This window comes from Paralichthys olivaceus, chromosome 21, assembly GCF_024713975.1.
Source record: "Paralichthys olivaceus isolate ysfri-2021 chromosome 21, ASM2471397v2, whole genome shotgun sequence".
Classification (NCBI taxonomy): domain Eukaryota; kingdom Metazoa; phylum Chordata; class Actinopteri; order Pleuronectiformes; family Paralichthyidae; genus Paralichthys; species Paralichthys olivaceus.
The window spans coordinates 3,062,742-3,085,796 of NC_091113.1; the positions used below are offsets into that span (position 1 = coordinate 3,062,742).

The following is a 23,055-nucleotide window of genomic DNA, read 5'->3' on the forward strand; positions in this document are numbered from 1 at the left end:
CACAGCGCAGAAGTATCTACGAGCCTCCAAAGTATTTGGGGCAAAGTTTGTCACTCATCTGAAATCTCTATTATGTCATTTGCGAAGCCGATCACGGCCGGCTCAGTCTGGATTATTTAACCTCTCCGCTTGACAGAGGCAAAAAAAACAAACGCACAGATGGGACGTTGTCTGTTGTGCCGAGCGACCGCTTGCCTGGCGAGCTCAAAGTGCTGAGTGACAGTTCTCTATATAGCTCAAAGACTTATGCTCTCTCCTCTGAGGTGTGCCTGTCGAAGGCCTCATTCAGCCCTCCTCCTCGCTCTCCCCCTCGCTCTCATTCTCTCTTACACACTCCTTTGTTGCCAGCACGGAAAGAAAAAAAGCTTGTCGGAGGTGTTTGGCACAATGGGACAGGTGGATTGGACGGAGAAAGACATATGTCTGAGTGCGCGATTCTCTTAGGGGATAAAAGAGCTCAATAGTGCTTGATTATCAATAGCCCGATGATGATGAATATCTTTGATGGTGGGTTTAAAAAGAAGCAGCAGCCGTCCGGGCCACCTATTTATGGCTCCTGTCTCAGTGATCTCTCTATGGCAAACAACAAGGAAGGAGTGAATGAGACGAAGATGAAAAGACAGAAGGGAGGAGAGGAAGTGTGTCTTTTGTCAGGCGGCACATACATCAAGCGAAAGGAAATGAGAAAGAATGAGGAACGGCTGAGAAAATGCATAAAGAGTGTTCAATAGGGCCTGTGAGTGAAAAGAGAGAAGAACATTGAGTGTGTTTTCTCTTTTTGTTTGTGTGTGTGTGTGTGTGTGTGTGTGTGTTGGCTGGTGAGTCATTGCAGTCTGCTGGTTGATCATTGGGGGGGCTGCATCCAGATGTTGCGTCTTGGGAGCGGTACAGCCGGAGAGAACAGGAGAGGAGTTAAAGGGATAGTTCACAGAAAAATGTAAATTCCCCCCATTATCCTCCTCACCACTAAAAAACTGTTCATACAATGAAATATGTTCCACGTGACGGTGGAACATCTCATTCTGAAACAACCGGCTGCTGTAACAGCCTCCGTTAACTTTGTGAAAGGGTTGAACCACAATCGTTCCCTGAAGCCAACCACGTTTTTTTGTTGCCGAAACAACAGCAGCTGAAAAAGCGAAGCCTGAATGTCTTTCTGGCAAAAAAGCCCGGTAGGCAAACATGTCCCCGACAGCAGAAGTCATTTCACCAGATTTCATAATGTGGCTGCAGGGGTCCTCCTCTCATTCGGCCTCAAGAGTGTAATAGTGAAGTCAGGCGTCAGTGTTTCACTTCGTACTGAAGGTGTCGGATGAGTTTGACGTCAGCGCTCGTTGGTTCAAGTCACATTTATTCACAATAAACGTTTTCTCTCAGCACGTGATACTTACAACAAGTCATAATATATATTCTTCTTATTGTCAACACATCCAATGAAAGGACCTTAAGAGCCTAAAGATGGACGACATGACAGCTCCCCAGGTCACCTGAATCGCCCCCTGGTGGCTGGCTGCAGCGTTAGGTCATAAACCCTGAAAGAATCTGGCACCAGTGACTCTATGAGAGAAAATCCAGCGACACTCATAACAAAGATCATCACTCAGCTTCAATCACATTAGGAAAAGATCAGTTTGCATTTGTAAATCTAGTATTCACGGCCTCTTGTTAAATAGTAAAAGTGTCATAAAAACGATACGGCTATGAGTAACGTTTTGGGAGAGAGCAGATGAATTAACAACTTCTCGTATGTGTTATCATGAGGCACTATAAAATGTCCCTGTTGCACACAGTGAGTGTTTAATCACTCGTGAACCAGATTTTGCTCGTTACGGTTCTGAACATCAAATAAGTTGATTGTGGTTGTAGCCGGTGATAAAGTCTGGAACAAACAGGGCTGACAGCTTTACGTGTTTGCCAGTAAACAAGAACTAAAGCTTTTTAAATGTGAACATGATGGATTTCTGAGGCGAAGCTCGAGTATTTTGAGTGTGTAACATCGTTTATTAGGATTTGAAGCTGTCAGTTTTAAGGAGGTGCAGCGTGAGGTCACTCTCAGGTCGTAATCCCAACGTCTCTCACCTTCTGTTGGGTTTTGTTTCTGTGCTCGGACTGACCTGCTTTCTCCATTTGTCCTTCCATACTCCCGTCTCCGCTCTCCACCCCCCACCCCCTCCTCACTTCTGACTCTCCCTTGGCCTCATGGACCAGAAACCAGAAACTCCAGAAGCAGGTCACGAGGAGCCCAGAGCCGCCGAGCAGTATTCCCACCTGAAACTGGTTTTCATCGCTGGGAGTGAAATTACGTTCAAGGCCAGACAGCCTCCGAGTTTCAGAGCATGGTCCAGTAATTTCAATAAGGCACTCAGTTAAATTGCTAAAGCTGCGGCTTTTAATGTAGTTTCAGAAGCGTTTTTTTCCCCGTTAAAGGTTACGTATGGAGGGAGGCTGGTGAGACAGGAAGTTTCTCTCCAGTTTAGAGCGTCCGCTAACATGAGCTATGATGGAGCTTCAAAATGCTCATTCTGAAAAGATTGCTTCTATTTAAAGGGTCAAGTCACACAAACTTATATTTTTCTACTTCTCATCACAGTTGTTTTACCACGAGGATAGATTTGGTTTGAGGTTTTGGTTTTGAGATAAATATTCAAAGCGTTCTGCCACCCGACGTCAGCAGCAAAATAACTTTCTTAACACGACTGGAAAAACTTTCTATCCACATTTCATTCAGGGGCACAGCTACCAAAGTCATATCCTCTATAATAATGAAGTACATGCATCTCCAAATCCTTAACATAGTACTCGAGTAAATGTACTTTGTATTACTGGAGAGGAGAACTTGTATATAAGAGATTGAAGAATAGCATCAACGCTATTGATGCATCTCGGGTCCATATATATACGATCGAGCATCTGCGTCGGCGACCTGCTTCCTGTGTGACCGACGCCAGTCTCTCCAGCGGGGGGGCAGGTTCAGTGCAGAGTTCTCCCGGTGAGAGGAGTGTGTGAGCAGCCACCGTGTCCACCATCTTCCTGTCACATTACCATACGCTCCTGCAGCAGGACTGCTAATTACGTCTGTGTGTGACAGCCGCATTGCCAAGGTGGTGAGAAGGCTGGGAAGTGAAGGTTGGAGGGGGGGGGGGGGGGACGTGTGTGTGTGTGTGTGTTTGAAGTTAGAAAAGAAGCAAATCTGCTTCAGACCTTTTCACAATTTAAGAGAAGTGATGAAACAAGTGACTGACACGCGATTCTTTTTGTTTTATAGCAACTAATTGGTTTTTAATGACGCGCCTCACCACTCGTCCGTCATATCGGCTGAAGTGGGACACTGGCTTTAACCCGGACTTCCAGCGTGGAGACATTTTTTATTCATTCACTGGCAGCCTGACATGACTGTGTACCGCTATTTTTATAGCTATTCTGGTGCACAGCCCAGTCAGTGGTCTGCTGGCGGTTTGAGCCTCCGGAGGTGAGTCTCCAACAAGCTCCAACTGAGATAAAACCGGTAAAATTGAGTGAAGGAGAGTCAGGCTGTGATATTCCTGTGGTATTCCTCAGGCTGCACGGCTCTCTGGGGATTTGCAGACTCTCTGAGCCGTGGGAGAGGGAAGAGCAACAGGAAGAAGAGATGACAGTTAGTCACCTCTGAGCTGAGGAGAGTCTGAGAAGATCTGAGAACTGGTCCCAAATGGCACTTGACAGTTTAACACTATCTCTTCTCTCACTCTCTCTCTTTCTGCGTACATGTGTCCCGCTGCATGTTGACATTTCACACGTCACGTTGCGCAGAATGATGATGTTCAGGATTTAGGGATGTGAAAAAGGAAAGGAGACCACATTACTCTGATCTTCACCTTCTTGCACCAGCTCGCCGTCCGTTATTGAATCGAATTTAGAATATGACGACTCGTGTTGAACCCGGCACAGTCTTGCTCCTGCTTACATCACAGGTCCTCTTAGGTCTTTCATCCACACTCTGTCACTGCTCAGGCCCCAAATAAGAAAAGGTCAGAGACAGTTTGAATCTGTTGAACCAGTTTTCCAGCTTTGATTTCAGTTTACACCTGAATGCAGCTTAGATGTTTCGCTTATGTGTTTTTCTTCTAGATTCACCTTGAGTTCGATTTTATATTTGAGTGAACTGGACGATAAGCGAGTGAACATCAATAACTATGGTGGTTCTTTGACGTTTCCTGTAGCGCCACCATGAGGTTGAAATCCCACGTCTCAACAATTATACAAATTGACACGGACTTTGGTACAAAGGTTGGGATGAGGGAATTTAAAATCCCTTAACTTTCATCTAGTGCGATCAACACACTCGGCACAGATGTTTGCAGATAGTTTCATATCATTCGTTTTTAACTTTGTCGTGTGACCAGAAGGTTTCAGGTTTAAATCCCTGTCTGACAACTGCTCTGACGACTTCCCTGTTAAACTTGAACGTTACACTCCAGTTCAAATCTTCACATCTACATCCCGTCCCTCCCTCAGTCTCACATTCCTTTATAGCCTACTTTTTATGAATGATATATGAAGGACACTCAATGGCCTCTAATTCAAACGGCCCTGTTAACTTTCTTTCTTACCTGTGACACACAAAAATACACATCGAGTTGGTATGCAAATACATGCACAGACAAATACACCATCGGACCACCCCCCCCTTCTTGACAGAACGAGAACAGCAGGACTGAGCGTTTGTAGTTCAGAGACATTTATACCACACAGTGGTTGAATACGGAAAATCAAAGCTCTTTTGTAAAATGTAAGAAGCTGTAAAAGTGCAAACTGAATAAATATTCATGGTAACTGCTCCAAATACGACACACGACTCGGCATCTGTCCTGCTTAACAGGTTTATTGTGCGTTAGGCAGCGGCTTGTTGTATCCGTCCCTCGCAGTCGATTTCTAAACTTTCATATGAGGCTCCTGGACATCAGGTGCGTACAGTAAACCGTATTCCCCTTGATATCCTGTCGGTTTACTTTTAAAGATTTAAACCAAATACCATAGAAAAGAACAGGAGGCTCTATCTCCCCCCAAAACACACCAGGCGAAATCCTACCTGCGTCTGTGATAGTTAAAACATCCACAAAGATGTTACGGTCCTCCGCAAGCAGGCAGAATCCAACATAACTAACATACTGATTTCACTGTGTGCATTCAGTTGTCTACTCCCGGCTGATCAGCCTCATCAGGAGAAACCCTGCGGTGAAAATCCGTCCATGTGTTGTTAAAAAATGAACGAATGAAGATTTTTAAAGATGTCATGAATCACTTATAATTTACTCTTCTCTTTTCCACTTAATTGGTTTTAGAGGCCGTTCCACTGTGTTGCCTGTGTGACTTTTAATAGAAACACTTTCACAAGTGATAGTCGCCTTATTAATTGAGATCAAATGATTAAAATTCAGTCTATCACTGGTTTCATCTGATTTTCAAGTATTCTGCAGCCGTAACGATGTTAGAGGTCATTTGAAAACCTTTCGTCAGTTTTCTTCTGACAGAAATCTTTGTTTTACCGATTCACTCAAGGTATTTTTGCCCGAGCAGAGTTTTTCTTTTCACAGGTGAAGAATATTTCATGACCCGAGGGCTCGTTCAGAACTCGTGATGCAATCACAGAAGTGAAGTTAAATCTTGGAATGATATATTTTTCTGCATTTTTGAGAAAAGGGGGAAGAAAAAAAAAAAGTCCTACAATGACAAGACAACATCTCAAACCATTTTCACAGCAAACATCCATTCTGCTGGAACGACACCAGCACTGAAGTTGCTGTTGCGTCACCCATATTTGATTTCCTGAAAGAGTTTTTCCACCTGAATCCTAAAACGAGATGCTCTTTACAGGCAGAGGGCTCCTCCTTCCTGCAGATGGGAGCGTCTCTGGAGCAGCAGATCCTCTGCATGTTCAAGGTACACAAATATACAACTGACGATTAAACCTCGTTTAAACAGTCGAGAGTCTCATGGATACTGCGTCTCTGTTTCAGCTCATGGAGGAGTACGACTGGGGCGAGTTTGCGGTGATCACCAGCTTGATGCCGGGATACGACACCTTTGTGGATATAGTGGAGTCCTACACAGATACGTCCTACTTCCTGTGGAACCTACAGGATATTTTGACTCTGGAAATGTCTGTTGGGGCTAATGATGCGAGGACAAAGCGCATGCTGCAGCAGGTACGATGAGATATATACAAAACTGTCACTAAAGCCGTTTTCAGTCGTGAACTCATGATGTCATGATGTGGAGTTTGCCTTTTATTTATCAAGAACAGAGCACGACAGTTGCGGAAATCACATCTTCCTCAGCGTCTTCTTCACTCACTGTGAATCATCTTGACTTTTTCCTGCTGTATTCTACCTGTGGACTCACTCAGATATTTACCAGAGATTTTATTTTATATTTTGTGTAATACGCTCTTTTGATTTACTGTTTTGTTTCTGTAATTTAGAGAAAACTTCATTCTGCAGTTAGCAAACTTTACCCTCACTGTTTGGAGGAACATCTGGAGCGACTGTCTCCTGGTGGCCCCCAGCGCTGCTCCACGTTCAGGTTATGTTTTCTCTTTTCTGTGAGCCACCACTGAGAGATGTGTCCTGGCTTCTGCAGGTGGACTCTCAGGTCCTGCTGGCGTATTGCTCCCACGAGGAGGCTCAGTATCTGTTCCGTCAGGCAGCAGAGGTGGGCCTGCTGGGGCCGGGCTACATCTGGATCCTCCCCAGTCTGGCCGTGGGCAACCCCGACAGCCCTCCACCTGTCAGCTTCCCCATCGGCGTGATCGGCGTGATAACGGACCAGTGGAGGAAGAGCTTGCGGCAGAGGGTGAGGGAGGGCGTCGCCATCGTAGCCAAAGGGGCCGAAAGCTTCAAGAATCAGTACGGCTTCATTCCTGAGGGCCACGGTGACTGCAGCAAGCCGGCGAAACACTCCAACAACAACACTCTGTTCAGGTGAGACTATTTCTATTTGAGAGATCCTCACTGATGCATAGAAGATGATGCCCCTACCGTCCCCTAATGAACCACTTCCAGTCTCCCGCCTGAGATAATTACCTGTGTTTATCTTTGCACATGAATATGTAAATTCTAGGCTGATGTAGAAGTTTCTGTGATTACATACAACAGTACTTTCACTGTTTGAGAGTTTGCTCCTCTGTGAATTTTGCAGGCACATGCTGAATGTGACGTGGGAAAGGAGAGATCTGTCCTTCAACAACCAGGGCTTCCTCTCCTACCCCTCCATGATCATCATCGCTCTGGACAGGGAGAGACTCTGGGACAAGGTACGAGCAGCAGAGGACACACTGACACAAACAGCACGTTGTCAATAAGACTTCATCACAGTGAAGATTGCAGTGTTGACTGTTTGTAAAAAGACATGAAGCCAAAGCATCTCGATCCCCAACCTGGTGGCTGCCTGCAGTGCAATTCATTAACCTTGTCTACTCCATGTTAATGGATGGGACAGGGACCAATCTAATCAGTACGTGTCAAACAATTATTTCTCAAATTAGACCCTCAAAAGATAAGGGTACAAATGAGGGATGGCTCATGTACCTCACGCAGTATCTTACTCTCACGTCTGTGTCCTCAACTCTGTTGATGTCGTGGACACGTTTAAAATTTTTTAAATTGAACATGTGATCTGAAAGGTGATATTATAAGTCTGTGAGTTTACTGTTGGAGCCTCATCCTTCTCTTACTCCAGTTTCATCATCACCATGTCTTGCAGTTTTCACTCCCTTATACACACACACACACACACACACACACACACACACACACACACACACACACACACACACTTATCAAAGCCCGAGGGTGTATTGAGAACCACGACAACACAAACAGAACTGAACGTAATCTCACAGCTACAGTTGAACTCATTTATTTCTGCCCCGGAAAGACCAACCTACTTTATCAATGTCACCTCGTTGGCTGGAGTGTGTAAACGTGTGTGTGCAAACATGAACATGTGATTGTGCCTTTGTTTGTGTGTGTGGATGTTGAAGTTGTATGTGCTTTGTCCTCATGTCCATGTGTGATGCAGCCACACAAACCATCCACAGCAGAACACGTAACATCCCAACACGTGTCTGGATTCTGAATCCGCTCTGGTTTTCAGTGTCATTACAACCCGATCTGTCACTGCCTCCTCTTCCCCTCCTCCTCTTGTCATGTAGCTCGTCCGTGAAGATGACAGCTTGTGGCGTACTCGCTCTTTTCAAGTCTTTCTCCTCCATTGTGACACCCTGACAATTTAACATGATATTTTCCCCTGAAGAGCGCTGCTGGGTGACACTTTGGACAGAAAAGTCCCCAATTCTCTGCTCGGCCCTCTGCTCAGAGTTTCTGGTCTCTGTCCTCCTTATTTTTTTCTACCTGTAGAATAACCACAACAGGTTTGAAGCTGGATCTATACATGTGACATAAGACGTGTCGTTCTGAGCGTCTTATTTCAGCTCAGGACTTCACGGTCTGGCTTTACTCTCACTGAATCGTCAGTTTCATTTCCAGCTGCAGCAAACAGCTGCTTTCAGCAAACTAACAAAATCTCCAGTAAACTGACAACAGACAGGCAAAGTGAGCGACCAGCTGGGGAACATCCAGATGTTTCCCTCAAACGATGGAGGAGACCAAAACAATCGGGAAGAACATTTGTTCGTAAAGGAATAATTTTTTAAAACCCACTAAATAAACTGAGCGGGTTGTGATGTATCGACCCCATCATGACTGAAGAGATGAATTCATAGTGGAAACATGAATTTTTTTAATGATGAAAAACTGTGTTTAAAGTTGAGCAATAATCAATCTGCTTAATAAATGACGCTGATCGGAACAATCCAGGTTCTTCGTGAACGTGTGTGACTTGAAGTGATTTGAGTAAATCACCTTCAGCTTGCAGAGACAGAAAAGTCTTCTGATTTCCAACTCCTCTTCTGAAACCGTATAATAAGGCTGCAACATTCCACAAAACAACAACATTATATAACAGATTTATTTCCTGAAGGATTTGGGGGAATTCCTGCATTTTAACAGAGCATCCAGAAATAAATAAAAAAAAGTTCTGGCTGCTTCCCAACAGTGTTGTGAGACATCCGGTGTGAGACGATAAGACACATGAGAACCCCATAAAAGACGGACTGAACTGATTGATCTTTACAACTGCATCTCCGTGATTCGCAGATGGCGCCGAGAAAACAAATCACCCTCTCCACATCACACTGCACCTTCGCCGCAGATTTGTAAACCATCCGTGTACGGAGAAGGAAGAGCGTTAGCGTGAGGGAGGCGGGGAACAAATCAGGGGCCGCTGTGAGAAAGGGGTCTCATTAAAACTGCGAGGGAGCGAGTTTGGCGTGCAGTAAGTCAGAGCGGGCTGAGCTCAGTACGGCTCATTAGGTCGGGCTGATGTGACAAACAGTCCTGCTTCTCACAGAGGGTTTCACTGAGCTTAGTGCAGACTCCGATGGGATTATTCATTGTGTGATGTGATATTCTCCAGCAATTCTGGTCAGAAGTGGTTCCCCTCCGACGTTATAAAAACTCCATCTGTTGCTTCTCTCCTCACAATAGTTTCTGTGCCTGCAGCCCGTCGCCGTCACACATTTCATTTTACAGAGCTTCTTTATCATACAAACGTTTTTTTTTTTCTTTTTTCATATTATCTACAAAAGCTGCAAAGACAGAAAAAAACCCACATAATAAATTTCACTAATCACTCGAATGGTTCCAATTTATGAACGGTGACATTTAAATATGTTTCTTCAGATGAAAAAACGAAAATTAATAATTGAATAATCAGTCAACAAAATGAACACGGATTGAAGGCAACACATGCTGGCATGTATTATTAATGTGATGCAGACAGTTTGCACGTTGTATTAGTTTCTGGATTTTTCCCCCAATATGTCTAAGTCAAAGATTTTAAAGTCTCAGTGTCCATTAATGAACTCTCTCTTCATCTTCTAATCCTCTTCATCCAGGTCAAGCAATTGCAAATTTCCTTTTATAAAATTAACTAATGGCACTCAGTCGAGGACATACCTCCACCAAGGCAGTTCCCTAAATATACCATCTGGTAGTTTTTGCATAATCTGAACATGGGTGCAAATAATAAAAACAGGTGAAGACATTCAGGGTTGACATGAAGTTGAGGTCAAACATGTACATGAGCTCTTTCTCCCACCCTCCCGTCCGCAGGTGGGTACATACGCTCGGGGGATCCTCCAGGTCCGCTATCCTGTCTGGCCTCGGTACGGCAACTACCTGGAGCAAGTGTCCGACGACCGTCACCTGACCGTTGCGACGCTGGAGGAGCATCCCTTCGTCATGGTGGAGAACGTGGACCCGGGCACCGGCACGTGCGTCCGCAACACGGTGCCCTGCAGGCGTCAATCCAATCACACAGAGAGGTACAACGGAAAAAAAACAGCACGCACGCCTTTTTACATCATCCTACATAAACCAAAGTGTGAAAATAATTCACATGTTGGAATATATCAACTTGTTAATAAGATGTACGTTTATTTCTGAGCTTTAGAGGTGGTCAGATCCAACCTGGTTGTTTCCCTGCTCATTGTCTTTTTGCGAAGCTCCACCAACTTGTATCCTCACAGTTGTGACGACATCGGAGTCAATCTGTTCCTGCAACTCTGAGAAATTAACAAATAAAAGCCAGTTGTGGCACCAGATAAATTCTGATGCAGCCCAAACCAGATACCAGTGGAGCTGATACCAGATATATCTCGGAGCTGATGATTGTCATTATTCAGCTGGAACAGCCACTAAATCCCACGAGGGCCTGGAGCTTTCAACTGTGTCACACTGTCGTCATCAGCACATCCAGATTCACTCCTTTGGATCTGAAGCTCTTTGTCCAAGTTTCCCATCATTCTGAGCATTGTTCCTTCTTGTGTTTACCTTTATTAATCAATAATAAATGAAAACTTTCAAAGTCAAGCATCGTTTTGCAACGAGCACAGAGAACCAGGTTTCTTATGGCGCTATGTGTTGACACATTTCAAATAATACCCAGTGCTACACGCAGACATCTGCACCCTCCCTCTCCGGTTCCTCTGCCCTAGTTTAGTTCTGACTAGACTCCGCGAAACCTCCACACTTCATTAAACACAGAGTAATTGTGTGTGCCGAGTGTCTAAGCACTTTAAAAACACACCTCCGGTGTCAAACACAGATCGCAGCACGGCAGACAACAACCATTACACAGCTATTAGCTCTGACTACCTACAACAGGTGCTGGGCAGGAATACACAATGTCTTCATCGTGTTCAAACAACCACAGAAAACAGAACTAGTGTGTAAATACTCAGTCGTACGTTTAACGACGGACGTGAGAAACAATCGGCTCGGCTCAACTAGAATCTGTGAGTGAGAACCAAACTTTACCATAACTTAATAACACACGAGCATCTGTGAAGACTGTTTGGAAAAGAGGCCGGCACTTTGAAAAGATACTTGGCAGGTGATTGGATGAACCATCTGTCCGTCACAGCCATTTGGGAGAAGAGTGACATCATCTTTTCACCGTCGTTCAATATATAAAAATGGACGACGTGACAGCTCCCATTGATCGCACCCTGGTGGCTGGCTGCTGTATAGGTCATTAATCCTGCCTCCTCCATGTTAGTGGATGGGACATGGCACATTAATTACAGAGAGAGATATACAGTAGGTAATGGCTGTTGTTGGGACTAATGGGACATTGATTGCCAGTAAAGAAGATTTATTTGTCCAACATGGAGACATCTGTCTTAGCAGTGGACAATGTTACACCCATCCCACCGTCTCCCTGCTTCCTTCCCACCGTCCCTCCCCGGCTGCCGTGTCCCATTTGGATGGTGACCAACAGAGAGGGAGAAGGGAAGAGACAGAAGTCTGCAGCTTTGTAAATCAGTTCATCTTGCTGTCGTTTAAGCAGCTTCTCTGAGGAGCAGATGTTTTACGTGATTAAAACTTTTTGTCTTGCTCGTTAAAAAAACCTTTTCTTTGGACAGATGACGGCTTCTTTTGCCTGAGCTGATCCCGAGCCGGAGCTCCACACTGACGAGTCGTCTTTCGGTACAGCATTGTGTTCACTCGGTAAATGATGGTAAAGCACAGCAGGTGCCAGATGGTGAATATCAACCAATAATGGTATTTGGAAGCCAATGCTGAAAGTGCCTGAAACATGTATTTATCCAATTAATGGTTGTAAATTGCTGCAGCCATGTTTCCAGAGCAGTTTTATCAGCAGATGAGTGCCTGTGATTTGGGTCCTCGTCAGGTCGTTTACCGTCTGTTTCCTGTCCAACGCTCACCTGAGAATCCTCCTCGCTCGCTCTCTCCGGTCCAACTCCCTCATGGTGCTTCCCTCCACGCTGCACCAGTTTCTGGGCAATTTGTGGCGAACGCGCTGCACAACACAACTGCTGCTAATCCTCAGAGGATCCTGTGCTGTACGCGTGCATGTGTTAGTGTGCAGGACGGACAGACAGTGTGTCTTTCTGTGTGTGTGTGTGTGTGCATTGTTAGTGAAGTGTGGATAATGGCGACAGGTGGCGGGCTCCAGCAGCAATTTAATTAACGCTGCGTTTATCAGAACTATTGACTCCCATGGAAGCAACAAGCTTCTCAAAAACACGTAAAATGAGTCGAAAATGAATGCTGACACTTTTGAAAATAATCAATGTTAATTACCGGTTTGACTATTTTTCATTTAATCTCCTGCTCGTTTATTCACGCAGCACATGCTCTTTATTATTTGTCAGCTATTGTGGGGAGTCATTGACACACACACACATACACACACACACACACACACACACACACTCTGACTCAGCCCTTGAAGGATTTTATTGTCAGGAACTTCATTTTCAGTCCATCAGCTTTTAATTCTGCATCTTCACATGTATAATTTATCAATGAGGAACAATATTTTGGGGCTGGAAGCTTCTGTTTTCTGTTTCTAGTTTCACCATCACTGTTTGGAGACGAGGCAGAACACAAAATGCTTCAGCTGTCCACTGTATGTAAAATGTTGACTGGACCTAAACCTCCAGAAACCTTGTCGGGCTGTGACGGACGATTAGCAGAACACACCAACAGAAATGCGTCAGCCAAAATATTGCAAAATTGTCGTCTTGACCTAAAACACCTGAGTTTTTCCATCATGTTCTCCTTTGCTGTTAATTCTATTATTTTTCACCATTTCCTGTCTTCTGTCGTCTTCTTCTACACCCCATTAAGTAGCGAGGCCACACGGAGGAAGAGTGTGTCCCTCAAACACCGCACTTCTTAATGGCCTTTGATTAGAGGCCATCACAGTCACTCAACCGTTCACTGTGGGCCTTGTCCCGCTGCCCATGTGTGTGTGTTTGTAATTTTGGTTGCCTCGTCCGTCTCCCTGAAAGACACCTTCTTAACAGGTATTGATTTTCGCTAATGAACCAGCCGTCGCCTGCCCTTCACTTCGCTGTCGACAGGTCAGTGTCAGCGTCCGAGCCCACGGCCGTTTGGAACTCGCTCCGTGAAACAACAGCTTTAGTCGCCGATAAGCTTCAGATAGCAGCTGCCAGCCAGGGTTGTTTTTTGATCATGTTAAAACAAAACAGAGTGACTCACTTACTCTTTTTTTCCCCTCATCCTTTTCCGCAGTATCATAGGCCACGCGGAGTCCTACACCAAACTGTGCTGCAAGGGCTTCTGCATAGACATCCTGAAGAAACTGTCCCGCACCATCAAGTTCTCCTACGACCTCTACCTGGTCACCAACGGAAAACACGGCAAGCTGGTGCGGGGGACTTGGAACGGCATGATCGGCGAGGTGAGAACGAGGGCTGAGTTATTTGAGGCAAGATAAATCCCCTGAATGCAGCAGCTGGTGCCGCTGTGTTAATTTCACCACTGGACTTCTGCAGACAATTATTAGAGCAAAGCGTTTTAAAACGTTCATCCACAAATCTAAAATAAATGTAGCTTCCGGCAACAGCATGACCTTATTACACGTGAGTAAGTAAAGGTAAGTTGATTCCATGAAAACTGCAGCGAATGGAACAAAAGCAAATATTCTTTAATTACCCTTAAAGTTTATTTACATTTGACGAATATCAACAAAGCACACAGGAAGCGTGAAGCCGATAAGGCGAAAGGTTCTCGAGATGAAGAGCCACACACAGACGGAGATTTCTGGAATAATTGTACAGATGAACCTGAATGTGAACATAATACGTCTCCTTGAATAAAACTGACGGAAACAAACTCGATACAACAACAAACAGCTGGAAACAAATCCTCCAGTGTCGGATTCATTCCACTACACTGGCTCTCAAAGCTTAAATTAGGACGGGGGAGGGGGGCTACTCATTCTGTTTCACTCTGTCCAATAAGTTAAGACAAAAAAACAGATTTGAGTTTAGATTTTTTCGTGCATTCAGATAAATGGAAGCACAACAACTGATACAACTCTGAGGATAATGGCTAAAAAAAGGCAGTTGAAGGTGTAAAGTTTTTAGAATAATACTTCCGATCGTGAAATATAAAGTAATTGCTGCAGCTGTCACACAGATGTGGTGTCACCAGCCCCTCAACGCACGACTTGTGCCGATGTCGCCTCCCACCTCTGTGCCACGGTGCAGCTGGTGGTCGATGGCGATGGTGTCACAAGTGACAATAATAACGCTGCTTGGCCCGGAGAGTTTGTCTTTGGTTCTTCGATGGGTTTTTATCTAGGTCAGTGGCCATGCATATACATACGGAGCTAACACTCACTTTTCTCACACGCTCGCACACAGCGAGCCACAGCGAGCCACATCAAACACAGCTGCATCTGAAAGTGAGATGCCCTGAGCAGGTGCTCCTCAGGAGAGAGTTTTTGCTTGTGTTTCCATGCCTGCAGGCGCTCTTTTCTGGGACTGGATCACTCTCTCGCTCTCGCTCTGTGTGTCCGTGGGTGTGTGTGTGAGTGTTTACTGCATTTACGAAGAAAGATGGCTTCGTGAATACAAAATTCCTGCTTTTCAGAAACGCCACCTTGAGTGTGAGCGCTCCTGGGCTGCAGCTTTCTCTCTTCCACGATGCTCAGATGATGTGACAACCACGTTTATCTGTGCGCACAGCCATTATTAGAGTCATACCATCTTGTACAGCACAAAGCGTTTGCCGCATTAGTATTCAGAAAGGACTGTTCATGAATTCCACAGTTTGCTCTCCTTCCAGCGCAGCAGAGCCGTCCTCTGGGAAGTCCTGTTGAGTTAAAATAAACCCATTCAGGTCTCTTTAAGAACAGTGTGGAACAAAATGCAGGATAAATACATGAAATGACGTTTTTTTTTACTGTGCCTCTACGCTGCTCGACTTTATTTCATCTTCCCTCTCTCAGGTTGTGTACAGACGAGCTGACATGGCCATCGGCTCCCTCACCATCAACGAGGAGCGTTCGGAAATCATCGACTTCTCCGTGCCGTTTGTCGAGACGGGCATTAGTGTCATGGTCGCCCGCAGCAACGGGACAGTTTCTCCATCTGCCTTTCTTGGTAAATAAAAAAAAAAAACAACTGTCGCCATGTTGCTTCCTCACAGGTTGGCCTACTTTAGCGAGTTCTGTCTCGGCAGCGGCTTCAGGAAACTTCCCATTAAGCTTTTATCCCACTGATAACTGAAGCCTACAACTAAATCCCCTCACACACCTAAATCCCCCTTTTTTCCAAAAAAACCCAAACAACAGGATTCAGCCCAAAATGAAAAATGCAATTTCTCTCTTCTCATTCTCAAACCGTTCGTTCCCTCTGCTATCCTCCAGCCACACATGGTGACCTCCATCACACGCTGAGGTTTAGAAGCAGGAAGTATAAAAAGAAACTTGCTTTCATCTGTTTTGTTTGTTCCTCCTCTTCTCCTCCTCCTCCTCCTCCTCCTCCTCCCTCCTCAGAGCCCTACAGCCCAGCAGTTTGGGTCATGATGTTCGTGATGTGCCTGACCGTTGTGGCGGTGACGGTTTTCGTGTTCGAGTACTTCAGCCCAGTTGGCTACAATCGCAGTTTGGTGAGCGCCAAAGGTGGGTGTTACTCGTCTTTGTGACACGATGGAATTCTTCCCTCCTCAGTACGTTGAAGCTCAGAAGAGTGAACAGATAAAGTTCATGCTGCTCTTTTTCTGAGTATATGACAAGGATATATTTAGTGTTTTGTTTTAAATTATCCACAGCTGTGAGATAAAAAAAGAAGAGGTACTTAATTTGGATCTTAGGAGTCGTTGTCACACTGAGTCTGCGGGCGAGACCCTAAACTCCAGCCCCCATCTGCACGTCCTGCAACGCCAAGAGTTCCTCCACAGGATTTTGGGGAGAGGGCTAATCAATCCCAGAATGCAGCGCTGACAGAGCGTGCCTTGTCTCCAGGTCCGAAAGGTCATTTTCCTGTTTTAATTAGCATTCGTTGCCGCGCTAATCGAAGTGTGATTGATGGCGGCGGCACCCGTCGTCGCTGCACATGAGCAGCGGTGGCAGAGAGCGATGGAAACGGGCTGAGGCTGTGAAATTGTTACGTTGTTTGGAAGTTTGCAGAAGGGCATGAGGTAGATGGTGAATACTTATACCGTGAGCGGTGGACATGTTTTGTCTGGTGAGCGTGTGCGAAGCATTTAAAACCATGTGACAGTTAGTACATGTGTAGCAGGTAAAGGTTTTGATCGCTCACACACTGTCGGCACAGTATTTGGGGGATCACCCGCTCTCACAACTTTCCTGTCAGACCCACAAGCTGAAATACGTTGGTGTGACAATAAAGTTCTTTCTTTAGTTTCATACTTCCTGGTGTTATCCGGCCACACAGACATTCGTGCTTTTATTTCAAGTTTTCAAACACATCTCTGTGATGTTTCCATTTTATTTTGTAAATCGCTTTGATCGGCTTTTCTTAATGAATCAGAAGTAAAAGAATGAAATAACAAAGTTGTAATAGATCCACAAACTCTGTGGCTGGACGAGGTCTGTGTGGTTTGACCGGTCAATGAAACATTGGACACGAAACAGTGCTGCTTACTTTCAATTTCCCACCAAAAGTCGTTTTCTTCATATTAAAAATGTCCCTAAACTCAACCGAACCCTGGCACCCGTGTGGAAACTCTGGCTTTGGCAGCTCCACGTTAAATGTGTTTTCGTCTCTGCTGGATTCAGACTTCAAACAAACTCCACAAATTTAGTTTGAAAGCTCCAAGTCTCCTGATTCTATCTGAGCAAAGCACTTTAGGATCCTCATATCGCTGCAACAGCTGGTGACACAGAATTGGTTCAGACTCGTGGCTGCAGCTCCGAAGTGTTTTCCACACAAACGCTACAACTGCAGACCTTATGTTCCCTGCTCTCATGCCAGAAAACAAAAAAAGGGAAGAGAAGAAGAAAAGAAAAAATGGGTAAAATTAAAATAGGAATGGACAAAAGGAGGACGAGCAGTGATGAAAAGGCAGCAGAGGAAAAACTGAAATCCTGTCAAGCTGATGCTGCAACACGTATGAAGATAAATTACACGTTTTAATTATTTTATCCTCGTCCACCTCTGGACGGATTCATCTGTATTGAAAACCGGACATTGTAACGTTGACCCAGCGTCTCTGTCTCTCTCATCCCTTCATTTCTTCAGATCCTGGAGGTCCAACCTTCACCATTGGGAAATCCGTGTGGCTCCTGTGGGGCATCGTCTTCAACAACTCGGTCCCCATCGAGAACCCCAAAGGAACCACCAGTAAGATCATGGTCCTGGTGTGGGCCTTCTTCGCCGTCATCTTCCTGGCGTCCTACACTGCCAACCTGGCTGCCTTCATGATCCAGGAGCAATATATCGACACGGTGTCCGGCCTCTCAGACAAGAAGGTAAGAGACTGAACAGACAATAAGAGTCGTTATGACACGGGACCGTTACTGAAAGCGACAAAAACGCCACGAGATAGAGAGCACAGCTTCTCCACTTTCCCTCTATCCCCGTCTCTGCATCGACTAATAAACCTTGAAAGGAGGCGACAAAAGACCAAGCAGAAAGCCTTGAAAGGACTCGTGTTATGAACGTGTCTGTCCTTTTCCTATCAGCGGGGAGCCCAGTGGCATGAATGACGAATCAATTACGGCCTTCTGTCAATACAGATGGTGTCTGAGTCTCGACTTGTCCTGTCAGTATTTTGGTCCGTCCATCAATATTCCCCCTGTGCCGTCTCCCATCGCTCGTCTCGCTCACACACCGCTAAAACAAGATCGCGAAATGTCAAACGATTCGAAAAAAAACGCAGTCGAGTCTCAGAGGAGAACAACAGCCATGAATTTGTCTTATGCTTAACTGCATGTGTGTGTGTGTGTGTGTGTGTGTGTGTGTGTGTGTGTGGAAACAGGGCCTCAGAGGAGCTTTACAAGAAAGCATTTCATTCCTCACAGATCGCGAAAAACAACTCCCAGGCAGAGATCAGCCGAGCCACCTCAGTGATCTACGCTCGTATTAACCGACTGTATTAACTTTATGCAGATGCATCGTGTCCCACGGCGTAAAAAAAAAAAAAAGACTAATATAAATAACCACACAGCCTCAGCTGCTCCCTCTTTTCCTGAGATCCTACACGGCAGAGGATTAGATGGGTTTAGGTCGTAGGCTGGCTGGGTTCACATCCTGCAGGTTTAAAGGATCAAGCCTGCTGGTGTTCTGTTTTATTCTTACTGTCGATAAACGCCAGAACCAACAATGTGTTTCTCTAGATAGGTTTTTCATCATCATTCACTCTCCTACGCTGTTTGTGGGGGGAGGGGGAGGGGGGGGGGGGGCGACCTCAACCTCTGGAGCATTAACGATCTTTTAAAAACCAGAGACTTGTTTTGAATCGGCTCCTGGTTTGAAATGTCGTCTGTTTGTTTGTTTGTCAGCAGAACTGCAGAATGATTTCAGTTTTATATTTACACTAGAACAAACGTGTGTAGTCATGACGTTTGTACTTAGCGGAGGTACACGAGCTCAGTCCCTACTAATGGACTAGTGCTATGAAGACATTTACTTTTTATTACTGTACTTCAGTACATGTTTTGTGTATCTGTACTCTACTTTTGTAGCTTTAGCTAAGTACCAACAAGTAACATTTACTCAGCAGTTCATGTGGTGCTTTTATGTTTTTGTCTATTAATTTGTAATAACTTTACTCTTACTGAGCCGTGGCAGCGGAGTCGTCACACAAAGCAGGAAACTGTTCGTTAAATGACTGTAAGTTTGGATGAAACACACTTATCTGCTCTTTAACTTTCAACTCAACTTTAAAAGACATTTTCGTGCACGACTAAAGTGGAAATTTTCCTCCGCTCAGAATATCGAGAGAATCTCTTTACGCCCGGCAGTGGAGGAACATTAACGTCGACTAATAACTGTGTCAGTGTGAGAACTGCAGAAAAAACCCCGTTCATTTCTAACCTCTGTGACGCTTTTGTTCAAACAGCTGTGTGTGATTATATTAACACGCTCACATTTTGATTGGCCCATTCATTTGCGCTCGGCTCAAAAGGTCATTGCCGTAACGGTGATGAATGGCTCTTTCCTGTTTACGGTTTAATTGAGCTCGAACCGACAAGTTTCTGATTCATCCGGCGTCGATGTGACGGCGTCGTGGAACGTCAGATTGAAGCGGATTAGCGTCGTCTGTGAGCGGCGACATGATTCAAACTGACGCGTGTGGACTGATGTCAGATTTAATCAGACAGAGGTGAGTGAGCGACGTCCAGTTCGTTTCTGCAGGATTGAGTTCGGACGACGATTCCATCGGTTTTGAGAATAAAAAATGAAATGACTGGAAAATGGATTTCATTTAACTGAGTAGATCCTCGTCCTCTTTACTCTTTTCTACTTCCTCTTCATTCTGGCTCCTCTGCTCTCCTCTTTTCATAATTTCTCCTCTTGAGTTTCTTTCAAATTTCACTTTCTTCTCTTCCCTATTTCCTGTCCTTTCTCCTTCTCTTGTTTCCTTTCCTTCCTTGTCTTTTTATCTTATCTATTTTTTCTCTTCTCTCATTTCTTTCCTTTTTCCCTCTTCTTTATCTTCTCCATCTTTATTTTCATCCTTTCTCTTTATATCTCCTCTTCTCATTTCCTCTCTCTCATTTTTTCCCTTCTTCCATTTTCGCTCCTCTCTTCCAATTCAAATTTTCTTTCATTGACATTTCTCCACTTTTTGCTTTCGTTTCCTTTCTTTTCTTTTCATCCCTCATCCTCATTTTCTCTCTCTTCCCTTTTATACCCTTGTTTCATTTCCTTTGTCCTCTCTTTTCGGTTCCTTTTTTAAATTTCCTCTGTCCTACTCTTTTGCTTTATTTTGGTTCCACTCACTCGTCCTCACTCACTTCCCATGTCTGTCCCAACCGACTCTCCCATTTCTCTCCACTCTCTCCCTTTTCCTCTCACTGATTTTTATTCTTTACTTTCTCCCATCTCCCCCTATTCTGCTCTCCCTCCCTTCAGTCTCTCTCCTCTCCTTCCATTTTCTCCTTACTCCCTTCTCTCTCTCCTTTCCTGCTATACCTCCCTCTGCTCTCCCGTCTCCGTCTTCTCATCTTCTCATATCTCCTCCCCCTCTCCCTTTCCTCGCCCCCACCTCTCTCTCTCCCTACAGTTCCAGAAACCACATGAGCATTACCCTCCTTTTCGCTTCGGGACGGTCCCCAACGGGAGCACGGAGAGGAACATCCGCAGCAACTATCCCGACATGCACACGCACATGATGAAGTACAACCAGAAGGGGGTGGAAGAAGCACTAGAAAGCCTCAAAACCGGGTACAGTCTACTTATATACGTGCAACACAATTAAATACGAGATCATCTGGATCATAACGTGGATGAGACTTTGTGCTTTTTGTGTTGTTGCACCTGTTTGTGAATTAGGCCGATGTGACGGGTGTATTTTTAGATAAAAGTCTTGTGTTGTGTTCATTTGTATGGAAAAGTGCAGTCAAACGTCTTCTCAAACAAACTCCAACACATCTGAAGAGCCGCAACAGTGATTTTGCACATTTTAAACTCGACATTCCACAAATTGTGTCCCTGTTGTATTTTTTGAAACTGGAGGCGTTTATTTTTAGTCAAGCTAACCGTGTGGCTCTGTGGACGGCAGCGGCGGTGGATTGATCACCTTTAAAACGCCGTCATGGTCACCAGATGATGAGCGCTATTCCTCAGGGTGTCCACGGTGATAAACAAGTTCAGTTTTAGACGTTTTTAAGAGGGTTTTTTTTACACCACTTCAAATAAAATTCATGCCCAAAAGTGAAAAAACACATTCATGTCCTTTAGACTCCACCACCTTGATCTCCATTGTCCCAAGTTTGACTTTGAAAACACAGCACAGTTTCCTTCATAAGAACTTCCAGGCGCTGGCTTTAACCAGCATGAGACTTAGTCTTTCTCAAGCCACTTATCATTAAACTTGCATGTCCATAAATGAGCTAACAGGATAGAAAGACTCAGTTTAATGCATAAACTTAACCAGAAGAAGACTAACGACGCAGCCCATATGGGAACCGATCGTTTCAGAAGAGACATTTCAGTGCTGAATTTCATTCTCTTTAATCCCTTTTATTTCGTAAAGTTGAATTTTAAATATTTTAAGACTTTTCAAGGATCTGACAGCTTCCTGTACTCATCCATTTAGGAGATATGCTGTAATTACATATATATGATAGTGTAAAATCTCTTAAAGAGAGAAAACATTTAGGAATCAATAGAATTCTAACTTTCAAGTAGTGTGTTTGTAAGTGTGTTTTAAACTTTGGACGACCCGAGCCTTCTCTCAGAGCGAGGTGATTTATTTGCTCGCAGGAAGCTGGACGCCTTCATCTACGACGCTGCCGTTCTGAACTACATGGCCGGGAAGGACGAGGGCTGCAAGCTGGTGACCATCGGCAGCGGCAAAGTGTTCGCCACCACGGGATACGGCATCGCTCTGCAGAAGGACTCCCGCTGGAAACGACTCATCGACCTGGCGCTGCTGCAGTTCCTCGGAGATGGTGGGTGGGCGTTGATGCAAACCGTACACAATATAGCACACACGGCCTCACGCCTTCCTCGGTCTTATCTGCGTGTGTTTGTTTCCGTCTCACTGTACGAGAGGCGTGGAACTGGCATCAGTCCGGTTCAGTGTGAGCAGCATCAGCAGGGAAGTGGGCTCACAGGGAAGAGTTAATATCCTGCGGAACCACAGGGAGCGTTAGTGATACGATTATTTCTACAACACACTCACAAACTCACACACATCCCACCAAGCTGCACAAACACACTCACCATGACGGCCGCTGGTGTGGAGTTAATACCCTCCCTCCTCAGAGATTAGACCAACCCACACACACACACACACACACACACACACACACACACACACACACACACACACACACACACACACCCAGAGCATTCTGCGATGATATAATAAATAGTGTGTTCATGGTTGACATACGGTAAAAGAGTGATAAAATGGCTGCGCTCCCCAAAGGCCTCCTGGGAGCTCAAGAGGTGGCCACCAGCTCACAGACCTTGAGGAGAAGCTTTAGCTAATGGAGATGTTTGTCAGTAAATTCTTCTCTTTATCAGCAGCAGTGGAATACATTTGATTCATGAATTAAGACATAATTATACAACAGACACACTATAATAAGGTGTAAGTGAGGGGGGGGGGGTCGCTGCCCCGCTAATAAAAACAGCTGGAGCATTATTTAGTTTGACCATTTGTCCAGTTCTTGTGAAAACAATATTTCAGGAACAGCTCAAGGGAACCATTTTAAATTTGGAACCAATATTCACTTGGACTCGAATATGAAGTGATTCAATTCTGGTGTCTAAAGGTCAAAGGTCAAAAACACGGTGACTCTTCAACGTGATAACTCAAGTCTGCCTCAAGGGAATTTCTTCAAACTTTGAACATTTGTCACTTTGATTCAAACTGTTCCGGTGACCTCATATGACTCTGGTAAAAATAAATATTACTTAATATCCGAACTTAACTTAGTTCTCTTATTCCACTGATTGGATCTGTTCTCTCATTC

The 23,055-nt window shown here is 44.9% G+C and overlaps 1 protein-coding gene across 1 annotated transcript in view; it reads left to right on the forward strand.

Moving 5' to 3' along the window:
- LOC109640950 (glutamate receptor ionotropic, NMDA 2C-like) overlaps nt 1-23,055 on the forward strand; it is a 36,408-nt gene that overhangs the window by 8,614 nt on the left and 4,739 nt on the right. Inside the window, exons 5-15 of the mRNA XM_069517895.1 lie at nt 5,854-5,919; nt 5,997-6,185; nt 6,619-6,959; nt 7,177-7,291; nt 10,212-10,423; nt 13,665-13,833; nt 15,388-15,541; nt 15,937-16,062; nt 17,645-17,874; nt 20,634-20,794; nt 21,836-22,023. Coding sequence (XP_069373996.1) covers nt 5,854-5,919; nt 5,997-6,185; nt 6,619-6,959; nt 7,177-7,291; nt 10,212-10,423; nt 13,665-13,833; nt 15,388-15,541; nt 15,937-16,062; nt 17,645-17,874; nt 20,634-20,794; nt 21,836-22,023 — 1,951 coding nt within the window. The remainder of the gene's footprint in view (nt 1-5,853; nt 5,920-5,996; nt 6,186-6,618; nt 6,960-7,176; nt 7,292-10,211; nt 10,424-13,664; nt 13,834-15,387; nt 15,542-15,936; nt 16,063-17,644; nt 17,875-20,633; nt 20,795-21,835; nt 22,024-23,055) is intronic.